The sequence below is a fragment of the Equus asinus genome, chromosome 10 (assembly GCF_041296235.1).
Source record: "Equus asinus isolate D_3611 breed Donkey chromosome 10, EquAss-T2T_v2, whole genome shotgun sequence".
NCBI lineage: Eukaryota > Metazoa > Chordata > Mammalia > Perissodactyla > Equidae > Equus > Equus asinus.
Window position 1 is genome coordinate 22,382,456 of NC_091799.1, and position 21,212 is coordinate 22,403,667.

At 38.0% G+C, this 21,212-nt stretch overlaps 2 protein-coding genes across 2 annotated transcripts; one reads left to right on the forward strand and one right to left on the reverse strand.

Annotated features, from left to right (window-relative positions):
• Nucleotides 1-1,752: 1,752 nt before the first annotated feature.
• On the forward strand, nt 1,753-2,706 carry OR1B1 (olfactory receptor family 1 subfamily B member 1). The gene has a single exon (XM_014840595.1). It carries the CDS (start codon nt 1,753-1,755, stop codon nt 2,704-2,706), a length of 954 nt encoding a protein of 317 aa, XP_014696081.1.
• Nucleotides 2,707-12,949: 10,243 nt separating this feature from the next.
• Nucleotides 12,950-13,894, reverse strand: LOC106830789 (olfactory receptor 1Q1-like). Its single transcript, XM_014840594.3, has one exon. The coding sequence runs from the start codon at nt 13,892-13,894 to the stop codon at nt 12,950-12,952; it is 945 nt and encodes a 314-aa protein (XP_014696080.3).
• Nucleotides 13,895-21,212: the final 7,318 nt, after the last annotated feature.

The window sequence follows — 21,212 nt, forward strand, 5'->3', positions numbered from 1 at the left end:
AAGCTTTAAAGAAAATTTGAGAAAGGGACCAAAGGCAGTTACTGCCAGTGCCTAGAAAACAGTTTGAGAAGGCTGCATTTACAGAATTTGTTGGGATGAAGATGTATGAGTTTTCCTTGGACTAATTGGATCCAAGGAAGGTGTATATGCTGTGTCATCTTAAAAAGCATCCCACTCAAGAGGGCTTCCTGCTGGGGTGAGTCAACCTTAGAAGATTACACCTAGAATGATACAGTCAAATATCAATCCTAAAGGAGGCCTCTAAGGGATCAGCCAGTGTTTGAATTAGACTTGTCTGGGAAGAATGAAGTAATAGTTACCTGTAGGTGGTCTCAAATGGGCTCATATGAAGCTCCACAAGAAGAAGGTCCTGTATTTGTGATCTGTACCAAGAGCACCACTCAATGAGATCTTAACCTTTCCTTCATCCTTCTACTTTGGCCTTGCAATAGCAAGAGACAGCTTACAGGTAAGATGGATGAGATGGTACAATAATGAAGTCAGCCACATCCTTCTTTCCCTAATGCAGATTTCTAAGTGAGAGTATAAGTCCTCCTGGGGAAGGAAGAAAGGTTTAAATTGCTTCAGGTTTAGAGTTTTGATATTCAATTTGATTGCATTTCTAGTACTTAAAAGAGAGATTTTTCAAAAGCAGTAATGTGAAAAAGTTTCTTCCTGCTTTGTCTCCACAAAGTTTAGCTTCTTCCAAAGATTTAACAGAAGAGTATCTCCTTTAATCTTCTCTATTTTATGAGGTAGAGACCATTTCATCGCCATTTGACAGGTGAGAAAACATAACTTACATAGCTAATAAGTGTTACATAATCCTGGTAAGATAGGTTAGGTACTGACAATGAAAGTTCCTTACAAGGCAGATCAAGCTATTTGGATTTTATTCTGAAGGCCCTTACTCTTTAAACAGGGAATCACATGTTGAAAGTTTTACTCTGGCATCAGAATGGAAGATCTAGCAGGGAAGATAAGTAGAGAAACCAACAATGAGGCTATGAAATTAGTACTGGTCACAGATCCTGAGGCTTAAATAGAGTTGGTGGACTAAGAGCAAAGGATGGACACAAGGGAAAATGTAATGGTTAGGGAGGGATTGAATATAGGGAGATGAAGGAGAGATTCCCCCAGTTTTGCATTTGGGTAAGCAGAGGGTGATGAGGATGATGCCATTAACCAACCAAATGAAATAAAAGGGAAAAACAAGTTATTTCATGACAACCTGAAGCAATTTCACTATAAAAATCTACTATTTATAGAGATCCATTTCTTTAAATGTGACATGTTAAATGGTATATTATGTTCCTTACAGGTTGAGATGGAAGAAATCATGAGGACTGCAATGGGATGAGGCATGAATGGAAGATGAAGAGCTAGAGACAGTGAGTATAGGAATTTTTTCAGGACATTTGCCAGGAAGGAGATAAGCAGTAGTTGGAGGAAAAGACAATTTTAATGGAGTGTTTATAACTGTAGGAAGGACTTTATCAGAGTTTACAGATTACCTAAAAGGAACCACTAGACTGGGTGAAACAGAAGAAATAAGGGAGAAGATATTATAATAAACTAAGGGAGTGAAGTCATATACCTAGAGGAAGGGCCATAGTGATCAGAGTTGACTTTAAGTCTTTAAGGAGCTTGAATAACATAAATAAATTAAATAGAATTGTTATGCTCCCTAAGCTATGACCTGTGACTTGCTTCGTGATCAAACTTTTCCAGGCAGGCTCGTTGTCACCCATCATGGGCTGTGCTCCTAATGCTTCACATTCTCCCGTATTCTTGCTCCTTGGATTCTCAAGAGCTAGAGTCCCCCCAGCTCTCCCCTTTCTCCTGTTCCTGGCTATTTACTTGACCACCATAATGGGGAACGTGACTCTAGTGCTGCTTATCTCCCGGGACTCCAGGCTCCATTCACCTATGTACTATCTGCTCCGTGGTCTTTCCCTGATAGACATGGGGCTGTCCACAGTCATCCTGCCCCAGTTGCTGGCCCATCTGGTCTCTAATTATCCAGCCATCCCTGCTGCCCGCTGCTTTGCCCAGTTCTTTTTCTTCTATGTATTTGGAGTTACAGATACACTTGTTATTGCTGTCATGGCTCTGGATCGCTACGTGGCCATCTGTGACCCTCTGCACTACCATTCAGTGATGAATCGCCAACTCTGTGCATGCTTACTGGCCTTGTGCTGGGTGGTGTCCATAGTGCACACCATGCTGCATGTGGGACTCCTCTTGCCTCTTTATTGGGCTGGGGATGCTGAGGGCAATGTTAACCTTCCTCACTTCTTTTGTGACCACCGACCACTTCTGCGAGCCTCTTGCTCTGACATACATTCCAATGAGCTGGCCATATTCTTGGAGGGTGGTTTCCTCATGCTAGGCCCTTGTTCCCTCATTGTACTCTCCTATATCCACATTGGGGCCACCATCCTACGTTTGCCTTCAGCTGCTGGTCGCTGTCGTGCTGTCTCCACCTGTGGATCCCACCTCACCATGGTTGGCTTCTTCTATGGCACCATCATTTGGGTCTACTTCCAGCCTCCTTCCCAGAACTCTCAGGATCAGGATATGGTGGCTGCTGTGATGTACACCACCATTACTCCTTTGGCCAACCCTTTTGTATATAGCCTCCGCAACAAGGATGTGAAGAGTGCATTCCATGGGCTGCTTGGACGGGGGAGAGTGGACTCCTGATTCACCTGCTTAAGAGCATATTGGTTGTGAGGAAAGAAGTGGGCAGATTTAAGCATGGCTGGTTTTGGATAGATGAAAGGGAGGGATGGCCTGGCCAATTTATGGAACTGCAGATTTGACTCTTGCTGATGTGGTGCTCTGACAGAGCTATGAACATTCTACATTCGTGTCACATGTGCTCAGGGCTTCCTTATCACCATTCCTCTGGAACCCCTCCTCAGGGCATTTATCTTCAGTTATCAAAGTGGATATAAATGAGTCACTAGGCCTGGGTACCTTCAATTCCAGAGTTTTGAAAAAATATGCGAATATTATTGTGAAATTCTGAACTTAATTAGAGACAGTGAAGTTAATTACAGTCACATTTCACTTGGTGTGCTTGCCTGTGGGAAGCGTATTGGTGTATATCAGAAAGTTAGTAGAAGAGAGAAGTTTAGGTAAATAGGGATGACAATTTCATATCTGTTCCATTCGGTGAGCAAATATAGGCCCAGAAGTGAGAGTGAAAGGGGGCCATGATTCTGCTGTTCCATATGTTAGCCCCAGTTTCCATGGGTCTCTCATAGTGTGAACATCTTATTCTGATGCATGTGAGTCAGATTTTATATGTCTTAAATGAATTTTAACTTACATTTTTCAAATGAAGTATACAGAGAAAGTGTAAGCTAAATATTTTGCTGCATAAAACAAGGAAGGGGAACTATTTCAACAATGGAGAAAACAAATTGACTTAGCTTTTTGGGAGCTGAACATTGGCTCATATTTTGTTAGCTCTTAAGAGATTTACAATGATAATTTTAAAAATTTTTACTGATGTAATTGACATATAACATTGTATTAAGTTTAAGGTGTACAATGTGTTGATTTGATACATTATACATTGCAATATGATTACCACTGAAGCATTACCTAACACGTCTATTACTGAATCTTATAATTATGATTTGTTATTTGTGGTAGGAACAATTAAGATCTAGCCTCTTAGTAACTTTGCAGTTTACGTATAATTTACTATGCTGTGTATTAGATTTCCAGGACTTACTTATCTACTAGTTGCAGATTTGTACCCTTAAACCACATCTCCCCAATTCCCCCACTCCCTAGCCCCTGGTAACCACCATCCTACTCTCTGTTTTTATGAGTTAAGATTTTTTAGATTCCATGTACAAGCAATATCATATAGTACTTGTCTTTCTCTGTCTGACTCATTTCACTTGGCATAATGCCTTCAAGTTTCATCCATGTTGTCGCAAATGTCAGGAGTTCCTTCTTTCTCATGGTTAAATGATACTTCATTGTATAACACATCATCTTCATCAATTCATACATTGACAAACACTTAGATTGTTTCCACATCTTGGCTATTGTGAATAATGCTGCAATAAACATGGGAGTGCACACATCTTTTTGATATCCTGCTTTCATTTTCTTTGGTTATATACAGAAATGGGATTGCTGGATCATAGAGTAGTTGTATTTTTAATTTTTTGAGGAACCTCTATACTGTTTTCCATAGTGTCTGAGTCAATTTACATTTCTACCATCACTACCCAAGGGTTCCCTTATCTCCATATCCTTGCCAAGATTTGCCTTTTAGATGAGAGCTGCTCTAAAAGGTGTGTGGTGATATTGTGATTTTGATTTGCATTTCCTGATGATTAGTGATGTTGAGCACCTTTTTGTGTACTTGTTGGCTATTTTGATGTCTTCTTTGGAAAAATGTCTATTCAGTACCTCTGCCCATTTTTAAATTAGATTTCTTATTGTTGTTGTGTTGTGTCAGTTCTTTGTATATTTTGAATATTGGTCCCTTATCAGATATACGGCTTGCAAATATTTTCTCCCATTCCATAGGTTTCCATTTCATTATTTCTTTTGCTGTGCAGAGCTGTTTGGTTTGATGTAGTCCCACTTGATTTTCGCTTTTGTTGTTTGAGCTTTTGGTGTCATAACCAGAAAATCATTGTCCAGACCAATGTCAAGGAGCTTCTTCCCTATGTTTTCTTGGAGTTTTGTGGTATCCGGTCTTATGTTTAAGTCTTTAATCCAATTTGGTTAATGTTTGTGTATGGTGTAAGATAGGTGTTCAGTTTCATTTTTCTGTATGTTGTTATCCAGTTTTCCTAATACCATTTGTTGAAGAGACCATCATTTCCCCACTGAGCGCTCTTCATTCCTTTGTCTAAAACCAATTGACAAAGGTAAATGGGTTTATTTCTGGAGTCTTGATTATATCCCATTGATCTATATGTTTATCTTTTTGCCAGTACCACATTCTTTTGATTGCTGTAGCTTTGTAATAAGTTTTCAAACAGGGACACATGAGTCCTCCAACTTTGTTCTTTTTTTTCGAGATTGTTTTGGGTATGCATGGTTCCTAGCAATTACATATGAATATTTGAGTCACCTTTTCCATTTCTGCAAAATAGTCCCTTGGGATTTTGATAGAGATTGTGTTGAATCTGTAGGTCAATTTGTGGTGTCTTGCCATTTTAACAATACTAAGTCTTCCAATCCATTACTTAGGCTATATTTCCATTTATTTTGGTCATCTTTCATTTCTTTCAGCTGTGTTCTGTAATTTTTAGTGTACAGTATTTCAACTCTCCAGTTAAATTTATTCCCAAGTATTTTATTCTTTTTGATGCTATTGAAAATGAAATTATTTCTTAATTCCCATTCAGATTATTCATTGCTAATATATATAAATACAGCACATTTTTCATATTGATCTTGTATTCTGCAACGTTTCTGAAGATTAACTATATTCATTTTTTAGCTCTAACAGCTTTTTGGTGTGCAGTTTTTAGGATTTCTATTTGTTTGCTTTTTATAATTTCATCTCTTTATTGCTATTTTTTATTTGGTGAGAAATAATTTCTTGGTTTCCTTTACTCTTTGTCCATCATTTCCTTTAGCTCCTTAAGCATATTTAAGACAATTGACCTAAAGTTTTTGCCTAGGAAGTTCAACGTCTGTTTTTCCTCTGTAATAGTTTTGTCAATTTCTTTTTCTTACCTCTGTAATAGTGTATTTTCTTTTTTCTCTCTGTGCTTTGTTACTTTTTGTTGTAAACTGGACATTTTGAATAATGTGATGAGAAAAAAAGAGGGAAAAGAAAAGAAAAAGTTATTCCCTAGGTCTCTGAAGATTGGCCCTTTGTTAGAACACTACTTCAACACTTAGCCAGGCTATTTACAACTCTGCCTTAGCTGGTACTTCCTGCATGCTCTGAGCCTAAAGACCAAGAGGTGAAAGCTTATGTGTTCTCAGATCTTTTCTGAGCATGTGTCTGTCTCTAGGCATGCATATGGTTTTCTAAGTTTCTTGACTATGTGGTAGCTTTAAAAGTTCCTATTCCTCCCCTTTTCTACCCCCCACCAGTCTTACTTTCTGAATCATTCAATGTGTATGTTGCTTGCCCCAACAGTTATTTTTGCCCTAGTTAGGGGAGCCTATTCATTGGCTTTCTTTCTTTTTTTGAGGTCCTTTTATTGGTCTTGCCCTGATGGAGATCCAGGTCAGATACAGCAAAGGGAAGTTCCTGTGGCAGTCCTTTGGGAAATCACAGTCAGGTTAAAACAAACACACTTCCTTGAGAAGAAGGTTCACTCTGCTCCCCCCAAGAACCTGGTACTTGCTGTGGGAATGCGGGCTGTTGTGACTAAGACCAACTAGGGGGTTGAGATGAGTAATTTAAAATCCTGCAATGATCTTCTATCTTGTTTCAGTGACTTTTCTCCTGGCTATGTGTTCTTGTTATTGGTGTAAACCTTTACCTATCTTCCAGAGTTCCAATAAGGTTGATTCTGATGGTGGTTGCCAAGTTTTTTGGTGTTTCTAGGGAGGGACTACCCCTGGAGTTTCCTACTTTGCTATTTTTTGCTGAAATCTCTCAAGGTCTTTTTTGCTCCAAATGGCTCTATTGGGATTCAAGGCCTCCCAGTCTAACCTGCTTGTCCTTCATTGCAACCTGACCCATCTCCCCACTGAGTTATTTAATTTGATTCATTCCATGATTGAACTAGAGTTCTTTCCTGAGTAATTGTTTTTCTCTTAGTGGATAATTGGTAGGCTTTTATTTTTGAATGCTACAGATTTAAGAAATAGTTTTGTTGCCTATGATGGTTAATTTTATATGTCAATTTGACAGGCTAAAATGTGCCCAGATTAAATATCATTTCTGGGTGGGTCTGTGAGACTGTTTTTGGATGAGATTAGCATTTGAATAGGTAGACTCAACAGATTGTCCCCAGTATGGGTGGGCCTCATCCAGTATGTTGAAGGCCTGAATGGAACAAAAGGTGGAGGAAAGAGGAAGTTGCCCCTGTTTTAATGCCTCATTGCTTGAGCTTGGCCATCTCATCTCATCTTCTGCCTCTGGACTGGGATTTACACCATTGACTACTCTGGTTCTCAGGCTTTCACACATGGAGTGAATTCCACCACTGGCTTTCCTGGGTCTCCAGTCTTGTAGATAGCAGATCTTGAGATTCCTCAGCCTCCAAAATCATGTGAGCCAATTCCTCAATATCTATCTACATATATATCTACCTACCTATCTATCTTTTATCTATACTATTGGTTCTGTTTTTTCCTGGAGACCTATGACTAATACATTACCTCTGTACATGTCATGCTTTTTAAAAAAATAGGCTTATTCTGATATTTTTAATGAAGGAATATTTCTGATACAAATAACCATAGTAGAGTTTTTTTCATTACCCAGCTTCATTGTCAATTCATTGCAAATATTGTATCATCACTACTTCTGTCCACTCCTCTCCTTATTGCTTTGAAACAAATTCTAGATGTCACATCATTTCAACAAAACATATTTCAACACCAATCTTCAAAGAATGAGGACTTTTAAAAGCATAATTTCAATTCCATTATCATGCCTGAAATTAAAAAATTATTTTAATATCATCAAATGCTCAGTCATTGTTGAAATTTTCAATTGTTTCATAAATATAATAAAATGTTTTTTATAGTTTTTAAAAATTGGGACTCAAATAAGATTCACAAATTATGTTGGTTATTTAGTCTTTCAGTCTCTTTCTTCTCTATCTCTTTCTCTTTTCCTCCTCTTCTCTCTCTCCCCACTCTCCTCTGTCTGTTGCAATTTATTTTTGGAAGATGTTATGTAATTTTCCTGTGGAATTCTCTACAGTCTGGATTTGTCTGATTTTATCACTGTATTATAGTTTAATGTGTTTCTTTGTGCTCTGTATTTTCCTTAAGTTGGAAATTGAATGTAGAAGCTGATTGATCAGATTCATTTTTGACTTTTTGAAAGGGGAGAGTACTTCATAGGTAGTGTTGTGTTCTTCCATCAGTGGGAGATGTAATGTCTGGTTGTGTCACTTTTTTGGTGAAATTAGCATCTGTTCAATATCTAGGTCTATTCGTTAGAGCAGTAATTAAAGCAGAGATGTATGTGGATAGGCAGGAGTGAGGAGTCAAGTGGAAGGAGAAAAAACAGTCTAAAATCCAGGACTGTCTGCTTAGAGTGAAATTGGTAGAAATGTGTCACATCCAATCATCTTAAGTCCCTTTATTTCCTGCCTCAAATTTTGGGTGGGAGGGCATTTGACAATGCCATTAGCTTGTATCCACTGGGGGAAGGATTCACTTCCCCAAAATGACTAGGGCTGTTAGAGAATCAAATAGATCCTCTGCAAGGTGGGTGAACACTCCAACATTTAGAGTCTGGGATAAGAAGTAGCAAAGGAAACCAGAAAGTGGCCATTAGCAGGAAGAAAGCAGGTAAATTTGCTATGTCAGAATCCTGGAAGAGAGTATTTCCAGAATATAGGAGTAGTCACTCTCTCAAATGTAGTTGAGGGGTCATTATTGAGAACAGATAATTGATTACTAGATTTGGTAAGATATACATTATTGGAAACTTTGATAAGAGCAGTTAAGTGAAATGTTAGGGGAAAATTTCAATTATGGCCATTTTATAACAAAAATGCAAGAGAGGAAGTGGAGGCCATCATGATAGACACATCTAAAGTATAGATTTTTGAGGAGGTAGACAAAAATTTGTGTGTAATTTGAGGAGGACATGAGTCAAGAGAGAATTTCTTCTAATTTTTGTAAAGACTGATGACATTAAGCATGTTCATTTGCTGATAGAAACATCCAATATATAATGAAAATTAATGATTCAAGAGAGAATGTAATTAATTAAGAATAAAGCCCTTGAAAGGCAATGATTTTATTTAGAAAATGAGCCACTTCTCCTCCTGTAACAAAAAGGAAGTCAGAGTATGTGGATTCAAATGTAGGTGGGCTGGTAGATTTGATGGTGGGAACATGACCTATACTTGAAGACACTTCAGCTGACAGCGGTGTGAGCAGGATTGCTTTAGAGAATGTTAAAATAAAACATGTAAAATATGCCAGAGTTTGGGAAAGTGAAGTACTATGAAATATGATAGTAAGCCACAACTTTGCCAATATCAAGTGCCCATTTGGGTATTTTGTTCTCAAGCTTAAAGTAGTCAAATCAACATGATGGGGTGATATTCTCCAATATTCAGGTAATCAAATACAGTCACAAATAAGCAAAATGTTGGATTTACCTAGGGCTGGGGTTTTGCCAGTAGAACAAAAGGGGGCAAAAGAATTAAGGGTGTTTACAAGAAGATGGTTACAATTCTGGGCCATAAACTGTATTGCTGTTAAGGTGAGAAGGAAGGGCATAAATTAGGTGATAGATAAAAAGAATTTCAAAGGATTTTGGATCTCAGTGGTGTCAGAGAATTGTTGGTGTTGGAGAACTAAATTAAATAAAGTGAAAGAATAGGTGCCAATAGGAAGGGAGATGTTTAAAACTGAGATTTCACCAGTGGTGCAATTGTTTGTAATGGAAAAGTCTAAGATGTGACCTTATGAGTGGGTGGCTGAGATGGGTTGAAGGAAAAGATTGTTGAAGCTAAACAGGTCAGGGACTGAGAATACAAATTGTTATGTGAATAAACCATTTATATGAATATTGGAATTTCCAAAAGTGATAATTAAATTGTGATGGAGAGAGTTAGATAATCAGATGCTGAAGGTATCAAGGAGCCAGGGAGAAATACCAGAAAAAATTCTCTTCCTTATTTTTTTAAATTAAATTTAATTTTTTAAATAAAAATTGTAGGGGCCGGCCCTGTGGTTGAGTGGTTAAGTTTGTGTACTCTGCTTTGACAGCCAGGGCTTCGTGGTAGATTTAAAACATAAGAGCAGGAATTTAAAGCCTGGGAAGAGAAAGTATACGCAGCTTAAATGGTCAGTTATTGAAATCAACCAAGATCTCTAAAACAAATGAACCTGGGGCTGCTGGGTGGCCTGGCACTTTATCTAGTCCCAGTGGCTGACAATGTGTTTATTTGGGATAGTCTTTGAAGTGGATGCCTCTGCAGTAAAAGCTTAAGTCAGGAAATTGCATTACAAAAAGAAAAGCTGACTGTCAGAGCTTAGGCTACAGTGATCTTTGACAGTTATTCAACTACTCTCTGTCTCAGTTATCAATTTGTAAAGATGAGAGAAACAGAAGGTACAATTTAGGGTTGTTGGAAGGATTTGATGAGAGCAATATTGTAAGGCACTCATAACTGCGACCAGCTATGGTAAGTAAATATATATGTATTCTATTATTATTATTATTAATACTCTTATTACCAATAGAATAAAGATGAAGAAATAATGGTAGAAGAGACAAGGACAAAGAGCTGCTAGATAAAGTTTTGGATGTCTAAATGTGTGTAAAGGCTATTGATGAAACGAATAAGGTCAGGAATTAATCTATCTCATTCTTTTTATTGACTGCACAGAGATTCATAGTATACGAATATTGTATTGGTTGGGATTTCCTGCCAAGTTCCCAATAAAAAATAATCCAAAATCTCAGTGGCATAACAATAGACATTATTTATCAGTCAAAAGTCTACAGGCTGAAAGAGGCAACTGTGCTTCAGACTCTAGGTCAAGTTCAGGGCTGTTCTATGTATTTCTCCTTCTGAGACCCAAGCTAAGGGGCTCTAGTTACGTGGGATGAGCTTTTCTCCTCATGGTGAAGGACAGAGCTCAAGAAGGCAAACCAAATGATCTAAATCCATTCAAAGCTTTTCATTGTGGGGAACATTTAGTATGCCTGTTCATAAACTGCTGGCTAAAGAAAGCCCAAAGTCAATGGGATGGAGGCATATATTCTGCCCCCAGGGAAGCCATGACAAGGACAGGAAAGGAAGGACAAATTGTGAACAGATGATGCTATCTAGCTAACTACCAAACACAATGAGGAAAAATTCCATTAGTATGCATGAAGATTATTTCTAATGTTTTGCTATCATAAACAACGGTGTATTGAATATAAAATATGTGTGTATATTCATATATATAATATATATTCATTCATGATATATATTCAACTGTGAGGTAAACTCCTGGAAGAAGAAGGGTATCATCTAATACAAAATTTTTTGATAGAATTGCCCAATTTCTCTTTAAAAATATTGTATTCATTTACTCTCCTGACCTTACCTTACTTTCTTCACCTTAAGAACGCTCTTTGAGTGGGAGCAGGGAGTATTCTTAGAAGAGGCCACAGTGTTAAGAGATGTGGCTAACCAGTGGTAAAGAATAAAGAGGGTCAGTAATGGAACTGCCACTGAAGACAGAGAAAGGAGGGAGGTGGATGAAGGAGGCAGGAAAGATGAAGTAAGCGGAAGCAGTGGAATCTAGAAGAAAATTGTTGGGTATGGAAGATACTTTCTGGCAAATGTGAAGAACCAGAGTTAACTAACCAAAAGCTGGTTTTATTTCCTTGTGATTGTCACTTTATAAGTGCTGAGGCTACCTTTACCTTGGAAGAATTTATTATCCTAGTGTAGCCAAAGACTTAGGAATTGTAGCTTCTGAAGCCAATGTCAATGGTGTAAATTTTGACCAAGATTTATATCTAGATTACAAGAAAAACTTCTAACTCAATGCACAAAATTACCATAATTTTAGCCCCTTTTCAGCTCCGTGTCATAACCACTCATATCCTATAACAGAAACTTTATCCAGACGGATGGACTAAATCAGCCTGCCCTTGCAACTTCTGCTCCTTGACCCGGAAAGCCTCTCTTAACCTTTTCCTTTTGATCCTACACCTACGAAACTGAAGAATTGACATTTTAATAGGCATCTTGGATCTTAGACCTTTTCCTCATGTCCAACATTTATTGGTCAGCAGACAATATCCAGTAACGGACAAGTTCTGCATCTCACTTCTGGAAAAGATCAGAAGCATGCTGAGACGAAAGGAGTTTAAGTTACCCCTAAATGGTGCAGCTAATGAAGGTTAAGAAAATGTGAGCTGGAGACCTGTGACAGTGCTTAATTCCAGAACATCTATAACTCCTGACCCCATAGTGGAAATTTGTCTTTATGTCCATTTTCCCATATTGGAGCAGTTTCCCCATTTTATTTGTCTTGGTGGAGGGCAGAATCTCCCTCCGACTTACAGAGCACAAAAGCAGCAGTATTGCTCTCCTTGTTTTCCCAGGAACCAGAGCATGGGTGAGTGACCCAAGACTTGGCCAATCACATGTACCACCTTAGTTTGAATCTAGAGGTGTTGCTGCAAAGAATAAGAAGTGGGCAGTTCTTTCTGGAGACGATCACATCTGGCTTTCAGGCCTCCAAGGGCTATGCCCAGTGACTATTGTTTACAGTGTTGGTCGGGGTACAAGTGTCAGTGAACAGAGTTTGGTGGCTAAAGTAGTGACCTCATCAGACCAGTTCTAGGATCTGGTTTTCGCTATATGACCTTTCTTATTCTTGTCCATTTTATTGAGTCTGGCTACTCAGCCTTTTTAGAAATTCGTGAGTTCCACATCTACTTTCAATAAACTTACTATATCAGTGAATCAACCGAACAAAAAGAGTTGATTTCTATGACCTGCATCTAAGAACTCTGAGAGTTACAACCCTAGTGTTTAATGGTAGGCCCCAAGAACACTCTAAATTATAATTAAATATATATAAAAAACATATATATATATATATATTATATATAATACTAAATATATAGTTTTGTGTGCTTTGGGTTTAAGGGATATCTCAGGACAGTATCTAATGAGAAAATTCATTATATGTACCTAATTTAGATATTTATGAGACATTCTAAAGGAAGCAGATCTGTGAAGGACATAAGTGTTTCCCCAGAATCATAGTTACAACTTGGAACTATGTTTTTGGGTTTTTATCTAAAGGAAGAAGTCCATATTCTGCACATCCATTTCCCGAAGGTTCCTTTGACATCACCATTTCTCAGGCTATAAATGAAGGGGTTCAGCATGGGGGTCACCACTGTGTACATGACTGTCAGGATGCGACCACTGGTCACTGAATAGTTGGAAAGGGGTTGGAAGTATACACATGTGAGGGTGCCATAGAATATGGCCACCACAATGAGGTGGGAGGCACAAGTAGAAAAGGCTTTCCACTTGCCCTTGGCTGAGGGACTCCGGAGGACTGCTGAGATGATGCAGGCATAGGAGGCAATGATGAAGACCAAGGCTCCATTGATGACAATGACACCTTCTGTGTGAATCATCAGTGTGTTGAGGTGAGTGCTGGAGCAGGAGATCTTCATCAGAGGGTAGAGATCACAGAAAAAGTGGGGGATCCTGTTATCTGCACAGAAGATCAATTGGCCCATGAGGAAGGTATGCAGCAGGGCTTGAAGATGGGAAAGGATATGGCACACAGCCACCATCTGTGAACACAGCATTCTGGTCAGGATCATAGGGTAGTGGAAAGGGTGGCAGATGGCGATGTATCTGTCGTAGGCCATTACAGCCAGGAGGAAGTTTTCCATGGCTGCAAAACAAATGAAGAAGTAAGTCTGGGCTAAGCACCCCATGTAAGAAATGGCTTTTGTAGGAGAGAAAATGTTTTGCAACATCTTGGGGACTGTGGTGGAGGTGAAGCAGATATCTGCCAAAGCCAAGTTACTGAGGAAGATGTACATGGGGGTGTGGAAGCGTGGAGTAGAGGTAATCAGTATGATGATGGCAAAGTTTCCAGAAATGTTGATTGCATACATGAATAGGAAAAGAAAGAAGAGTGGGATCTGCTCTTCTGGATGGGTAGAAATGCCCAAGAGAACAAAATGGGATACACTGGTCCAGTTGGTATTATCCATCTGTTTCCATAAAAACAAAAAATTATTTTTATAGGCTTGAACATCTGAGCAGGCCATTTAGTTACTGTCACTTTTGTGCTCCAATGTAAACTACACATGGTATTGGTAAAGCAATCAAGTACTTAATTATTTTCCAAAATAACGAGGTATGGATTTTCATGATCACTATCACCATAGCCAACATTTACAGAGCATTTATGATGAACCAGAGACTTTGCTGCATTATCACTTTTAATTCTTACAATAACCCAATGAGGTAATTGTTGTTACTATTATTATTACTATTATATTATTACTATTCCAGTTTTACAAATTAGAAAATTGAGGCATGAAAAGTTTAAGCTCATAAAGAGCAAAATCTGAACTTAACATCCATATTTATCTGGCTTTCAAAACTGCTAGTGACACAATATAACATACTCTCCAAATTAAAACCAAGACAACTGACTCATCGTAATAACACTTGTTGATGGGCTACATAACCAAGGAATATTCCTGCTAAAAGGGATTTCAGAGGTCATTTGATCCAACAATTTCTATTTTGGGCAATGCATTCCCCTGATGGTACTCAAAGACTTCTCAAAGAATACACAGATACAGTATTAGGAAAATCAGTTTCTATATTCTCAACTTCTATATTTCTCTTTTCTAAAATCATTTATCTTCAAGATGTCACCTTATATATTATCCTGTCTCCCACTTAACAAATGAAAGACATACTTTCACCCATCCCAAATCTTACTAGATGCATTGACTCAGGCTATGCAAACCTCAAAGTAGTCAAATGGAGGGACGCTTGGAAATGTTAAGAAAATGAGTGACTTTATTGACCAGACAACTCCACTTTCAGATCAGGGGATTTCCAATTCTTTGCTCTCAAATAGAATTGAAGAAGGAGACCTAATGTAGTTGTCAGCACATCATTAAAAATAATTTTTGATAATATGCAACACTAATTTTTGTCATATTACTTGGACAGCACTCAAAGGTGAAATAATTTACTGTAGTGAATTTTTTTCAATTCCAATTTACTTATGTAAGTGAACAGGTGCTACATTATAACACTCAAAAATAGCTATAGCATAGATTCTGATTTCTGACTCATTCTAGCAATAAGTGATACTCATTTATGGATACATGAACTAATTGAAAAAATTGCTCATTACAGGCCTTTAAATAAAACTTTATTATTTAGGTTTAATAAGTATTTTCAAAATTTGTGATATATTGGGTTGAAACATATGAAATTGTCATGTTTATAGGTCAAAAGAGGTGAACACTGGCAAATTCATGTAACTAATAATTATATGATTTTGATAGGTTGTTTACCAATAATAATTAATATGACTTTTAACACTTAAACATATATTCACTTTTTCTTTGAGGGAGATTAGCCCTGAGCTAACATCTGCCACCAATCCTCCTCTTTTTGCTGAGGAAGATTGGCCCTGAGCTAACATCTGTGCCCATCTTCCTCTATGTCCTATATGTTGGGCATCTGCCACAGCGTGGCTTGATAATCAGTGCATAGGTCCCTGCCTGGGATCCAAACCAGTAAACTCCAGGCTGCCGAAGTGGAGCATATGAACTTAACCAGTTGGCTGTGGGGCTGGCCCCCATAATTCAATTTTATATCCATTTTTGTTGCAAATAAATATGATAGGTGATTGTGAAAGATTTTCATGCATAAAAATATATTACAGTAGGAAAAAATTTATGTAGGGGAAGGAGAATGGAAATACATGTTTAAATTAAAAACAAATGATGTAAAAAGTATGAGTATTAAGGATGACTATGTTCTTGCATTAAAAAAATTTATTTATTATATTTTTGGTGAGGAAGATTGTCGCTGAGCTAACATCCGTACCAATCTTTCTCTATTTTGTATGTGGGATGCCACCACAGCATGGCTTGATGAGCAATGTGTAGGTCTGCGCCTGGGATCCAAACCCGTGAACCTTGAGCTGCCAAAGCCAAGTGCATGAACATAACCACTATGCCACTGGGCCAGCCCCATGTTCTTGCATTTTTTTAAATGGATGATGTGACTTTGGCAGGGATGGATATGTTTATGGAATAGATTGTGTGATGGTTTCATGGTGTCTACTTATCTCTAAACTCATTAAATTGTATACATTAAATATGTACAGCATTTTGTATGTCAATTACACCTCAATAAAGTGGTTTTACAAAGAAATAAAATGGATGATGTGATATTAAATTACCCTGGTGTTTAGATGCCATTGGATACATTTTAAGAAATAATGAAAAGTTTCATTTTAAAAGTCAACATCTACAAACACACCATATTATTATATCATTACAACTATTTAAATTTCTGATGAGTAATTTTATATGTCACTTTTAAAAGTGAATAGGGTTTAATTAGGGGGCATGTGAGCAAAAAATATGAAGATCGTACATTTGACCCAAACTTTCAATCAATGCTCAACCTTCTTGTATAGAATCATAAGGAAAATGAATGTCCTTCTTGAATGCTTTCGGAAGCTCTAATTGTCAGATTTTTCTTTTCTATCAGAGAAGCTAAGTTGCGATTGTCCCTCATCTTTGTCCATTGACATGAGTTTGGTCCTCTGGAATCTCACAGAACAAGTCTATTATTCTTCAACATGAAAGCCTTTAATAAATCTAAACATCAGTCAACAAAGACAGCACTGTGCAGTGATTAGAAGCCTAGACACTGTGCTAGGACCCTGGCTCTTTTATTTAAAGCCATATGACGTTCAGGAAGTCACCTACCCTCCATGAACCTAGGTTTTCTCACACGTAAAGTGGAGACTATTAATGACACATTACTCATAAAGTTGTTACGAGGGTTAAATGCTTTGGAAAGTGTTTAGTAGATGCTGGCCATTATTCCTATCAATTTTTCAGTCTTTTTCTACAGAGTCTTCAGATTTTTCGGGGAGAACAGTGTTTCTGCCATCTAGATCTCTTCAGTGAACCTGCTTCATTTTGTCACTGTCTTTAAAATGTGGTTCACAGAACTAAGCAAAGTTCTATGAATCTGCTCTTTCATCACAGGATAATCATAAGGGTTTGGTCTGGTCATAAATCATAGCTTTTTGGGTGGAAATCAGAGTCAGCAGTCCCGAAGTGAACTGTGACTATGGCTATCCCAAGAATTCTTAAACTTCACTATTAGGTTGTTGGGAGAAAAAGTGCAAACAATTAAGAACTGCCCCCTGTCTAAGCCATTTTCACATGCATTATCTCATATAATCCTTATAGCAATCCCAAGATACTCTTAGCTGCAACAATCACTTATTATTCTCGTTTCACACATGAGGAAACCAAAGTTTTGGAGGTCAAGTGATTCACTCAGCATAACTGATGTTAAGAGGTCTGGCTGGACTTCACACTGACGTCTGGATACCTTGAGTGTTCTACATGTTTGGTTACATCGCAGTGCCCATTCAGTTTACTTAGCTTCTTCCCCATAGAAATGGATCTATTCAGTACTCCTGGACTATCTGCTTTCATATCTCAAATTAAAGGAAGTAACATGGCACAACTCAAGAGAGTGAAAATTAGATTTTTCAATTACAAAAATGTGGACATTCATAATACGCTATTGAACTACCCTGAATTGATTTCAATATGGTATGATGACGAATGAAAACTAAAAGTTTTAGCCATATTTACTGAGCACTCACTGTAAACCAGGAACTGTTCTAAGAGCTTTATGTATGTGTTTTTATTTGGTGATCGCAGCAATTCTGTGATATAGGTATTATTTCCGTTTTATAGATGAGGAAATTGAAAATCAGAGGGGTTTGTGACATGCTCAATGTCACCGAGTTGGTGAGTTCTAGAACTGGAATTTCAATTCAGTTCCATCTGACCTCAATGCCTATGCTCTTAACCACTGTGCTATGCCACCTCTTAAGTTTCCCGTAACTATTTCAGTTCCTACTTTTCTCTTTGTTTCTTCCTTTTTCATTGTGGTATCTTGTGCATTTGGCCACTGATCAGTGTCTATCATATTTTTTCTAGTTTAATCCTCATTATAGAAGTAGAGAGTAGATATTATCATTCCCATTTTGAGATCATGAAATTAAGGACCGGAGGGATGAATTAACTCCTGCAAGGTCACAGAGCATAGGGTTGGAGCCAGGTTGATCACAGATCTTGCTAACTCAGAAGCGATGCTCTTTCTATCCCACCTCACCCATTTAACACCCATGTTTCATTTTCTTACTGTCCCTGGCACTCCTTGTTAGTCTGTCCTTGTAATTGGACTCTCCAAATCAAATCAAGTGGCCCTGAGTTTATGGTTAGGAAACATGGGATGTCTCTTTTTAGTTCTTCTCAGGGAAGGCCTAAGAAGGGACTGAGCTCTACTCGACAATTAGCAGGCTATGGTTGTTACCGATATCCATATAGCTTCCGTGACAAGGCTGTCCATAAGGCTAGAGAAGGCCCTATGAGTGGTTGGAGGGTGAGTTTCTTGGAACCTCAGAGTCCTCCTAGTCTTCCTCGGAACTGGCAGAGATGATCCTGCCTGACTCAAGTGCAGCATATGAGCATATCATCTCCATGTGGGCAGGGGGAAAAATGTGTTGTGGAGTGAGGGGGTGGGAAGCTAAGAATAGGGAGCTACTAGAGAAGAATCTTGCTTTGTATAAGGAGGTGGACAGAGAAAAAGCAGTATGGTTCGTGGGAATGGGTCTTGACCCATGAATTGGAATATTTGGGCTTTGGTCCCAAGTCTGCCATGAAAATTTTCTCTGAGTCCTTAGGAAAATCACTCTTGGGGACCTCAGTTTCTTCACCTGGGAAATGAGAAGAAGAATACTGACTTTCAATCCAAATGCTTTGTAAAAAGCAGAAGAGACTATGGACATAAAAACTTTTTAACTAATCCTATGAAACAGTGAGAAGTTGTTTGTTTTAACTTCCTGCAGGATCTTGAGTACTTGGGTTCTCTATCACACAATAGGTCCCTGTAACTTCTGGCAGTTTGATCCATAGACTTCCCTGATAATAGAGTTGCCCCTCATTCCAAAGTGACCCTTGTAAATAGAGGAGGCACTTGGATAACATGACTTGGTCTATTCTCTGCGTTTCTCTATTTGATCATTAATTCCCAGCAGTGGAAAGAAAAGCTGGGGTCTGTTGTTAAGAAAAGACAAACAACTGATTTTTTATCATCCTCTAAAGTTACCAATTTTTTTTTGTGTTTTTGTATAAAGATGAGATACCTCATGATTCATACTGATACTTCTAATTTAATGTTAACTTGTATCTTATTTCTTCCACATTGAGAATCCCTGTTCTCAAAGATGCTGGAAATAATAGAATATACCATAAATATTCAGTTGTTTTTTCAACAGTGTACACTCTAGAGTCTCAAAATATCAATCAAAATGTCCAGGGGCTGATTTTTGGATCATCCAACCCTCGTAACCCGTAATACCTCCCCAACTGATTGAAGCTGTCTGCAATTCCATCAGATATGTTGTCTTGGGCTCAGGAAAATTTACCTAAAAGGAAATACTCTTTATCTAAATTATTCATTCTTTTTTTGTGGCTCGATTTTAGTAAGAGGAGGGAAGAGAGTCCTTGAAGATACAGCACATCTGAGGATGGCATATGGAAGAGGCACTATGAAGGGAAAGAAAAGAAAAAAGAAGACTTACAGAGTCAAAGACAAACTTCACAATTTGTTCAATATTGTGCAAAGGATCAAATTTGAGACGGATGTTCCTCCCTCCAGAAATTACTGAGAGTGTGTAGGAATTTTCTGAGGTGGTCAGAAACTGCTATGTGGTGTGCAGCCCTAAATGAAGATACTCACCTTACTGTGGACCCCTGACTGGACTGGAATGGGCTGAACTTGGCACTTCCATCCTTCCTTAGGCACCACGTGTGGTCATGTCTTGTTTTGACAGCAGCTCAGAGCTGTACACTCAAGGAAGACAGAGGAAATTGCCCAGCACAGAAAGAAATGCATCAGGCAGAATTTAAAGGGAAAGAACAACCAGACCCTTGGGAGTGGTTCTGCTTGTCAGCAACAGGAAGGCATGTCTGAGAAAGGTGCTTGGAGGTTTTATCATGTGCTTCCTCAAGAATTCCAAGGTTCTCACTAGCACGGAGTCCTAAGTGTATCATTGTCCAAACTTCGTGCCTTCTCTGGAGAGTGGAGCCCATGGGGCAGTGCTTCCAATGTTAGTATTAGTGGCTGTGGCTTGGCCGCTCAGCAGATCCCAGGAGGATGGCCAGGACCTGGGAGATCAGCCTGGACATGTGTTCTCTGATGTGTGCTCCAAAATTTGACTCTGAGAAGAAAGTCCACAAAAACTTAGATACAGTTAAGGCATGAATGGGGCATCTCCCTGGCCTGAGTTCTTGAAGGTGAAGCCTCTTGTTTTACATCTATTTTAAGTGATACACATTTGCTTTTTATTGAGATATAATTGACATATAACATTATATTAGTTTTAAATGTAAAACATAATGATTCTATATTTGTATATATTGAGAAATGATCACCACAATAGATCTAATTAATATCCATTGCCACACATAGTTACCAATTTTTTTTCTTGTCATGAGAACTTTCAAGATCTACTCTCTTAGCAACTTTCAGATATACAAAATTATTAATTTTATATTAGTAGTTAAGAATTATTAACTGTAGTTACGTTAACTATAGTTTTACATTTCTTTTCAGTGATACGACCTTATTTTTAAAAATGCTTAGCAGTAAAACATGTATCAAGTGAAGAATGAGAGTGTTTCTTACCCTCTGCATTCCTCTCAAGGTGTAATCACTGTTAATGTTTTGACTTGTACCCATTCAGAAACATTTCTCTATGTACATATGTATATGTACAACTTTGTTTTTACAAAAATGTTATCATTTGTTCTGGAGCTTTGTTTCTGTTATCAATATATCATGGACCTCCTATGTCACCACCAGACCTACATCATTATTTTAAAAGTATTTCATAGAATATTAGACGTCCACAAATTATAAATATTTCCCTACTCATGCCACAGGCTTATCTCGTTTTATTTTGACTATTACAAAAGCAGTGCTACATGGATATTCTTTTACAGGCATCTTTGTTTACAAATATTTTTCTAGAAATGGAAGTGTATGTGCATTGTCAATTTCAATCAGTACCACCAGATTGTCCTTCAAAAAGTTTGAACCAATTTATACAGCCTCCAAGTGCGTATGAGAGTGTGCTTTCCCACACAGCCTAACAGCACTGTTTGAAAACTCTTTCCCAAAAGAAACAATACTTTGTGATAGTTTTCCTTTTTATTTTCCTAATTGCTGGGGGCA

Excerpts from the sequence above, each read along its gene's own strand:
- OR1B1 (XM_014840595.1), top strand. The coding sequence starts at position 1,753 with ATGGGCTGTGCTCCTAATGCTTCACATTCTCCCGTATTCTTGCTCCTT.
- LOC106830789 (XM_014840594.3), bottom strand. The coding sequence starts at position 13,894 with ATGGATAATACCAACTGGACCAGTGTATCCCATTTTGTTCTCTTGGGC.